At 64.9% G+C, this 8,427-nt stretch overlaps 1 protein-coding gene across 3 annotated transcripts; it reads right to left on the bottom strand.

The window, feature by feature from the left end:
- Positions 1-7,993, bottom strand: AMT (aminomethyltransferase). Of its 3 annotated transcripts, none has more exons than XM_075006037.1 (9): positions 7,747-7,993; positions 4,588-4,755; positions 3,880-3,960; positions 3,097-3,228; positions 2,742-2,820; positions 2,023-2,168; positions 1,541-1,721; positions 963-1,118; positions 1-657 (listed from the first exon to the last, which is right to left on the bottom strand). In XM_075006037.1, the coding sequence occupies exons 1-9, from the start codon at positions 7,837-7,839 to the stop codon at positions 479-481; spliced, it is 1,215 nt and encodes a 404-aa protein (XP_074862138.1). In that variant the 5' UTR covers positions 7,840-7,993; the 3' UTR covers positions 1-478. The 3 variants fall into 3 exon arrangements, with proteins under 3 accessions (XP_074862138.1, XP_074862139.1, XP_074862137.1); XM_075006038.1 differs by lacking the exon at positions 7,747-7,993 and adding an exon at positions 5,974-6,725 and having other exon boundaries at positions 3,097-3,201; XM_075006036.1 differs by lacking the exon at positions 7,747-7,993 and adding an exon at positions 5,974-6,723.
- Between the last annotated feature and the right edge of the window lie 434 nt (positions 7,994-8,427).

The raw sequence follows: 8,427 nt of genomic DNA, 5'->3' as shown, positions 1-8,427 counted from the left end.
TAGAGTCAGGGGTCTTTATTGGACAATCACAGCCTAACTACAGAGCTGGGCCTGTGCCCAGCTGGGTCTCACCTTATCAGCTGCCTGCCTGATGTGGGGAACGGCTGGCTGCCTTGCATGTGGGGAACGGCATGTGGGGCATGTGGGGAACGGCTGGCTGCCTCGCACAGAGATGCATCAGGCCACAGCATGCCTGGAAACGGGGTGCGTTTCAGAGGCTGCTGACCCCATAAGGCTGTCCACAGACTGGCCTGGTTGAGCAGGGGTCTCAAAGAGGGCTGGAAGGTACCTGACATGCATCCTTGACGTTGGCTGGCCAGCGGCTCTGTGTGCCCAGTAGGGCCCAGCCCTATCAGAATGGGGGGGTGTTGTGAGGCCAGGCTGGCCCTGGGGAGTCCTGAGGGGGGATGAGGACCCTAGTGTGCAGCAGAGAGGCAGACACTGATTGGCTGGGGGAGCAGGGGCTGCCAGTCATGCCTCACTTGAGTGTGTGGTAGCGGGTGGGCACAAAGGGCATCTTGGTAACCATGGCAGGGTAGCTCTTCTTCCTGACCTCCACAGCCAGCACTGTGCCAACCCGGCTGTGCTCACCCTCCACATAGCCCATGGCCACATTCTTCTTCAGGCAGGGCGAGGGGCAGCCGCTGGTCACTTCACCTGGGCAGAGCAAGTACGAGTGGCCAGTTAGGGTGGGCATGGCCATGCCAGCGTGTCCCCCTCCTCTCATCCTGCTGGGGCGCAGCTGAGCTGGTGCCTGCACATGGCATCCAGTGGGGGACAGGGCGCCCAGCCTGTGAGGTGTGCAGGTCACAGCCTGGCACACCTCGGGGGATGGACAGGCAGGCCAAATGCAGGGATCTGGCCTCTGAGCTGCGGGGGAAGGAGGGAATTGGAGACCAGGGCCAGCAGGCTAGTGAAAGGCTGGCCAGGCCCCAGGGTGGCACCCCTCCCTGTTCACCTACCGATGGGCCTGCCTTCCGGGCTCAGGATGGGCATGTGTGGCCGGATGGGGGGCCCTGTGGAAGTCAGCCCCACACGCTTGCGTTTCACCTTCCCCTTGATCTGGGGCACAATGACTGTAGCACCAGGAAAGTCCATAGCCACACGCCGTCGCTTCCCTGCAAGGATGGCCAGGCAGGCTGAATTAGGGAGTGGGATACTCCTCCCTCCATACCAGCAGGGCTCCAAACCTAGTCCCCTCCCCCACATGGCCCAACCCCCTGGGTGTCCAGAACTGCCCCAACCACCCTGGGGTGACCAGCAAGCCCCATCTCCAAGCCTGACCCCACACCCCACCAGTGTGCCCAGCATCCCCCCTAGATCCCAGCCTCCCAGGTACCCAGGACTCCCCACCACCCATAACCCCCAGCCACAAGGGCTCTCACTGTTCCTGTGTCTCTGTTCAGGGCAGCTGGCACCCCATGCCAGGCTCACCCACCCCCAGGGTGCACAGGGCTCCAGCTCAGGAGTGCTCCGACCCCACTGCTGCCACTAAGGTGCTCAGGCCCCCATGCCAGCCCTGCTCACTGCCCCGTCCTACCCAGGGTCCACGTGAGAGCTGCCTCCACCGGCGTGGTTGTTTCGTCAATGTCGTTGCCATAGAGACAGAGCCCTGCCTCCAGGCGTAGGCTGTCCCTGGCTGCCAGCCCCGCCAGCTGCACTTGGGGGTCCCTGAGCAGCAGCTCTGCCAGCTCCACTGCACGATCCGCGGGCACAGAGATCTAAGCCAAGCAATGGCAGGTGTGGTCAGTGCCAGCTCCCTGTAGCTCATCCAAGACGTGCCGCGCCCCTGGTAGGACAGCTTGCTCCCTCCCTGTCCCACTCCAGCCCCTCCCTGCAGTGTTCCCTGGGAGCTGGGCACATGGGCGGCCGTCAGGTGATGGGCAGAGTGGCCCACAGCTAGCAGCCTGCGTTTCTATTGGTAGAGCACATCTTAGTGCACGTAAAGAAATTATTCTGCCCTGAATGGAAAAGGTTCCAGGGAGCATTGCCTCCCGCCCCCGCGATCTGACAGCAGGGTACCTCCACGCCATCCTCTCCTGTGTAGCCACAGCGCGTCACCCTGCAGCCTGGCACCCCGAACACGCCCATCACGGCGCTGCTCATGAAGGGCAGCTTGCTTAGGTCGTCCAACACGCCCGCCTGCAGCACCCGTGCTGCTGAGGGACCTGGGCACAGAGTGTGGTGTGAGCCTGGGAGTCCCACAGCAGGGACTGGAGGAGGCCCACAGAGCGAGCGGTGCCCACCCTGGCCGGGTACTAAGCGCTAGGGACTGAGCTGAAACTTCAGTATTTCTGACTTGCAACAAATGGAGTCAGTCAAGGGACAGCAAGTGGAAAGCCAGGACTGCACATTCCCACCAGCCGCCCCCTGCTCTGGCAGTGCCACCTTACAGCCATTCTGCCAGGACCCCGTTGTCTGCCCAGCAGCCTGTCCCACCTCTGCCAGTACCAGGGCAGGACTGCCAGTGTTTGCCCACAGCACTGGGAGCAGGGCAGAGCCAAGGGGTCTACGCTACCAGGTCCTGTCTCTAGAGCACCCTGCCCAGTTCCCATGCTCTTAGGAAGTTCAAACCCCCGTGGCCCTCCCACTCCCCCCGGCCAAAGCCCACCAAGTCCCATTCCTACTCAGCCAGCTGATAAGAGCCTGCACCGTCGGCTGTGGGGTGGCAGGAACTACAAACCAGGGTAAGCCCAACGGGGTGGAGGCGGTATGTGTGGAGCCTGGGGACAGCCCCTTACCTTGCAGCGCCAGTAGCGCATTCTCAGAGACCTCCAGGTGCACATCTCCACCGGCGGCCCGCAGCTCCTGTGCTTGGCCCTGGAACAAACGTGCAGGTGGGACAGGGCCAGCAGCGCACAGCGACAGCCAGCTGCTGACATGGCAGGGCCCAGTGGGCAAGACACCACTGGGCCTTCCTCCACAGCTCCTGCCTCCAGCCCTGAAGTGGTCGGAAGGATCCTTCTGCCCTGCCATCCAGGAAGCCATGGGAGTCAGGGCCATCGCCCCGTGGGGAGGGACAGCACCAGGATAACAGCAAGTCCCAGCAACACCCTCAGTCTCCGGGTGCTGCAGTGTGTCTGGCTGCACACCCACCTGCATCAGGGCCCAGTCCTTGTCCCTGCAGCCAGCATTGGACACCACGTAGAGGTGCTGCTCCGAGGTGCTGGTCACGATCAGGTCATCGAGAATGCCGCCCTCCTCGTTGGTGAAGAGAGACAAGGTGCCCTGTGATCAGGGCCACACTCAGCCTGGCACCACTGGCCACAGAGCAGCCAGGCTAGGCCGGCGCCCGCCCACCCCCCCGGGAACTCCAGACAAAGCCATGGGTCACCAGCATGCCATGCAGTGTCTCCTAATGGCCCTTCAGCAAGAGACCTGCCCAGCTCTGCCCATCACTCCCCACCTGCAGCCCCTGCTAGCCCAGTGCTTGCTGGCGCTCCTCACTCCCGACCTGCAGCCCTGGGTCGCCGCCTAACTGCAGAGACAATGGGGTTAGTGCCAAGGGACCCCCCAGCTCTCAGGACAGGCAGGCGCCTGAGGTGCTCATCTCCAGTAGCGACAGGGACCCTTTTCAGTGCTCATTACGAACTGGCTGACTTAGGCCCTATCCAGCCAGTGTCACTACTCTGGGAGGTGCTGCAGTCACAGAGCCACCAGCACCAGCTGGGCTGCGCTCAGTACACCAGCTCCTAGACAGGCTGTTTGACCAGCTCTGCAGGCCAGGAGGAGGGCCTGGACACAGCAGAGCACAGGGGGCCCAGTGGCAGCCCTGCATGTGCCCAGGCTTCCCCACTGCTGGGCTCTCCAGGGGACCACAAATGGTCCAGGCTGACCATCTGTCCAGGCAAAGCAGAAGGTGTCTCTCACCCACTGTACCTGGTCTGGCTTCAGCTCCGCGATGTCTCCAACCACCAGGCTCTCCATGAACGTCACACGATCCCGGCCAAACACCTTGGTCTGGGGAGGAGACAGCGGTCAGGGGCTGGCCGCACACAAGCGGCTGCAGGGCTGTGGAGGTCTCACAGCTCCAGCCCCGCTCTGGCACCCTCCCACCTTCCAGAAACCTAGAGTCGGGCTCCCACTCGAGCCTGGACAGCTAAACAGCCATTTAACAGCCGCTCGTGCCAACCCCATAGTCTGAGCCCTGCCTGCCGACCCAGCGGCCATGGCAGAGAATCCCATGCTGGGCTGACCAGGACCCTCTCTGCAGGCACAGAGCGCTCTGTGCCGCCCCTGCCCTCAGTACATTCAGAGATTTTAAGGTGCCTTGTGCAAGCGGAGAGCCTGTGGGAGGGAGGAGAGCCAGGACTCCCGGGTTCCATTTTCTGCCCTGCCCAGAATCACTGTGCAGCCTGGCTGAGTCCCTGCATGCTTCAGGAGGCCACAGCTCCAGTTGCTCTCTTGCTCCCAAGGGGTCTGATCCTGCTGGGCCTTGGTTTCCCCAGCTCCGAGTGAAGGCTGTGCCCATCTTACGGCTTGGCTCCGAGGTGATCTGATGCGCAGTTAATGGGGGCATGCAGCCAGACCAGGCTGTCAGAGCACAGGGGCTCCCTGGCTGTGAGCAACTGGGACAGGCCACGGTACCTGCAGCATGTGGGAGACATCAAAGAGGGAGCAGAGCCGGCGGGTGTGCAGGTGAGACTCCAGGTGGCCCAGCGTGTACTGCACGGGCATGCTCCAGCCGGCAAAGTTCACCATCCTGCCGCCCTGCTGCCGGTGGAAGGCATGGAGAGGCGTCTGCTTCAAGCCATCCTGTGGGTCGAGAGAGGCCAGATCAGGCCAGCCCTGGCACTGCAACACCCCAGCACGGACTGGGCTCAGCGCCTGGCACGGGGCCACACCAGGCTGCCAGTAATCAAGGGACGCAGCTTGGGCACTCCCATCAACTGGCTGCTCCCTACTTGGCCTGGCCTGCCCCAGCACCCCTGTGGGCAGGATGGTGAGAGGGCTGCACAGCGCAGCAGCCCCAGGCTGGGAGCATGCCCAGGGCTGCAGGCTCTCTGCCCCCAGCCTCCCACTTGCCTGACGACACTCTCCCTGCGCAGGGCTGTGCCACAGCCCCAGGGCTACCCACTCGCACCATGCTAGGGCACTGGCCAGAGGAACCCCAAGGCCAGGCAGACCAGGGAACTGCCAGGCTTCCCCCTTCAGTCTCTCCGGGCAGGGCTGGAGCCTCCCGGTTGGGCAGCATGAGCACCAGTCCCCAGATGGATCAGTCTGCAGAGTGCTGTCTCTCTCCTGCTCTGGGCTCCCATTTCAGACCAGTCCTGGCCCTGGCTCACAGCTGAGCCACCAGCCTGAGCCCATGTGGCTCGTCTGAAAACCTGGAGGAAAGGCGCATGTCCCAGCACCAGCCTAGGAGATCTGGAGTTGTGGGAATGATCAGCCACTGGGTTTCTGGCTCCTCCAGCACTGCCCCCACATTGCAGGGGTGCCAGGACCGGGCCATATTTCCCAGACTGGCACAGAACAGCAGGGGGCACAGTGCCCCCCCCCCCCCCGGCCACGCTCGGCAACAAGAACCAGCTCTGAGGGGAAGATGTGCCCACCCCCTACTTTGATGCCACCACTATTCTGCAGCAGCACGCCCTTGCCCCTGTGCCAGGAGCCACCAACACCGGGCACAAGCTGAGCACAGCTGGCATCAGCTTCTGCCTGCACTGGCTCTAGGGTACGACAGACCCAGCTCCCAGCCCGCCGAGAACAGGAGCACCACAGGCTGGCACTTGGCTCTGCCCGACGGAGGGAGGAGACAGCCTGGTGGGGGGGAGGCTTTATTTACTGACGGCTCAGAACTCCAGAGACTCGCACAGACAGCCCAGCACTGCGTGCACAGATCAAGGTGAGCTCCTGCCCTTTGCCCAGCATGTCGGCATGGCTAAGGTCACTGCGGGGGAGGCAGTGGCTCTCGCTTACTCCCCAGCTCCACTAGTGGTCTGACCCCTGCTCCTGGCCAGGCTCCCAGCCCACCTCAGCGCAGTCGTGAGAGCCTCGTTCATCAGTAGGTTTCAGAGTCTGCCCAGGCCGCAGCCTCACCCCAACCCATGGGCCAGGCGCTGCACGTTCAGCAGCCACCATCACAGGGGCAGCTCAAGGAGCGATAGGATAGGGTAGCGATAGGGGTAGTCAGAGGGGCGGGGACATGGGGGCACAGCAGTCAGAGGGGCTGGGGATACGCAGAACACCCAGGAGACAAATGGCAGGAAGGGAGCTAGACGTGACACAGTCAGAGGCTGATTGGGGAGCAACTGGGGTGCAGGGAGGGCCAGATGTGGGGCATTGTACAGGGAGGGACAGCTGGGGGCAGTGTACAGGGGGTGCAGGGAGGGACAGTTGGGGGGAGTATATGGGGGCAATGTACAGGGGTGCAGGGAGGGACAGTTGGGGGGAAGTATATGGGGGCAGTGTACAGGGGTGCAGGAAGGGACAGTTGGGGGACAGTATATGAGGGCAGTTTATGTGGCGGTGCAGGGAGGGACAGTTGGCGTGGGCAGTATATAAGTCTATGCAGCAGCCCTGAATACAAATTAAGTCTGTTTCCCACAAAGCAGGGGGCGACAGCAGGATCAAGGGCTTGCACCAGTCGGGGAGGGGGGGTCCTAGCAAATGTTGGAGGCAGTGTGGGTGGAGTGAGGGATTGGAACAGCAGTTGAGGGGCAGTGGGGAGTTGGGCCCTGCAGTAGCAGTAGGGGTGGAACAGAAATTAGGGGGCAGTGGGGGGTTCGGCCCCTCCAGGAACAATGGGGGTGGAACAGAAGTTGGGGGCAGTGGGAGGTGGAACAGAAGTTGGGGGGGCAGTGGGGGTCAGGCCCTGAGGGAGCAGTGGGAGGTGGAACAGAAGTTGGGGGGGCAGTGGGGGTCAGGCCCTGTGGGAGCAGTGGGGGTGGAACAGAAGTTGGGGGAGGCAGTGGGGGTCAGGCCCTGCGGGAGCAGTGGGGGTGGAACAGAAGTTGGGGGGGGCAATGGGGATCAGGCCCTGAGGGAGCAGTGGGGGGTGGAACAGAAGTTGGTGGGGCAGTGGGGGTCAGGCCCTGCGGGAGCAGTGGGCGTGGAACAGAAGTTGGGGGGGCAGTGGGGGTCAGGCCCTGAGGGAGCAGTGGGGTGGAACAGAAGTTGGGGGGGCAGTGGGGGTCAGGCCCTGCGGGAGTAGTGGGGGTGGAACAGAAGTTGGGGGGGCAGTGGGGGTCAGGCCCTGAGGGAGCAGTGGAGGTGGAACAGAAGTTGGGGGGGCAATGGGGGTCAGGCCCTGCGGGAGCAGTGGGGGTGGAACAGAAGTTGGGGGGGCAATGGGGGTCAGGCCCTGAGGGAGCAGTGGGGATGGAACAGAAGTTGGGGGGCAGTGGGGGTCAGGCCCTGAGGGAGCAGTGGGGGTGGAACAGAAGTTGGGGGGGCAGTGGGGGTCAGGCCCTGAGGGAGCAGTGGGGGTGGAACAGAAGTTGGGGGGGCAGTGGTGGTCAGGCCCTGCGGGAGTAGTGGGTGTGGAACAGAAGTTGGGGGGGCAGTGGGGGTCAGGCCCTGCGGGAGCAGTGGGGGTGGAACAGAAGTTGGGGGGCAGTGGGGGTCAGGCCCTGCGGGAGCAGTGGGAGTGGAACAGAAGTTGGGGGGCAGTGGGGGTCAGGCCCTGCGGGAGCAGTGGGAGTGGAACAGAAGTTGGGGGGCAGTGGGGGGTGGAACAGAAGTTGGGGTCGGGGGATTTCAGGGACTAGGCCGCGCTCGGACGCCGGCCCCCACGGCCCCGCTCACCGGCCCAGAGCTGCAGTGCCGCCGCCCGCCCGGCCCGGGCTCCCAGCCCCGAGACCCGACCCGCAGCGCAGCCCGGCCGCCCGCCCGCAGCATCCCGCAGCCTCTGAGCCGGACCGGGCCCGCCGCCGACTACAAGGGCTCAGCGGGGCGGGGGGAGCAGCCTGGGGGGAGGGGGCAGAGCCGGGGGAGCAGCCTGGGGGGTGGGGCCTACCGCGGGGGGGGAAGCAGAGCCGGGGGCAGCAGCCGGGGGATGGGGCCTACCGCGGGGGGGCAGCAGAGCCGGGGCAGCAGCCGGGGGATGGGGCCTACCGCGGGGGGGGGGGGGGGAGCAGAGCCGGGGGAGCAGCCTGGGGGGTGGGGCCTACCGCGGGGGGGGGGAAGCAGAGCCGGGGGAGCAGCCTGGGGGGTGGGGCCTACCGCGGGGGGGGGGAAAGCAGAGCCGGGGGAGCAGCCAGGGGATGGGGCCTACCGCGGGGGGGCAGCAGAGCCGGGGCAGCAGCCGGGGGATGGGGCCTACCGCGGGGGGGGGGGAAGCAGAGCCGGGGGAGCAGCCTGGGGGATGGGGCCTACCGCGGGGGGGGGGGGGGGGGAAGCAGAGCCGGGGGAGCAGCCGGGGGATGGGGCCTACCGCGGGGGGGCAGCAGAGCCGGGGCAGCAGCCTGGGGGGTGGGGCCTACCGCG

The sequence above is a fragment of the Carettochelys insculpta genome, chromosome 11, assembly GCF_033958435.1.
Source record: "Carettochelys insculpta isolate YL-2023 chromosome 11, ASM3395843v1, whole genome shotgun sequence".
NCBI lineage: Eukaryota > Metazoa > Chordata > Testudines > Carettochelyidae > Carettochelys > Carettochelys insculpta.
The sequence above is the reverse complement of the archived record's forward strand: the minus strand, read 5'-3'. Positions and strand labels throughout refer to the sequence as shown.

Bases quoted from the DNA above. Each gene is read 5' to 3' on its own strand.
- AMT (XM_075006036.1), bottom strand. From the start codon at position 6,081: ATGGTGGCTGCTGAACGTGCAGCGCCTGGCCCATGGGTTGGGGTGAGG. The intron at 4,756-5,973 runs GTGGGCTGGGAG...CTCGACCCACAG, and splicing joins GCTCTCACGACTGCGCTGAG to GATGGCTTGAAGCAGACGCC. The intron at 3,961-4,587 runs GTACCGTGGCCT...TCTCCTCCCCAG, and splicing joins ATGTCTCCCACATGCTGCAG to ACCAAGGTGTTTGGCCGGGA.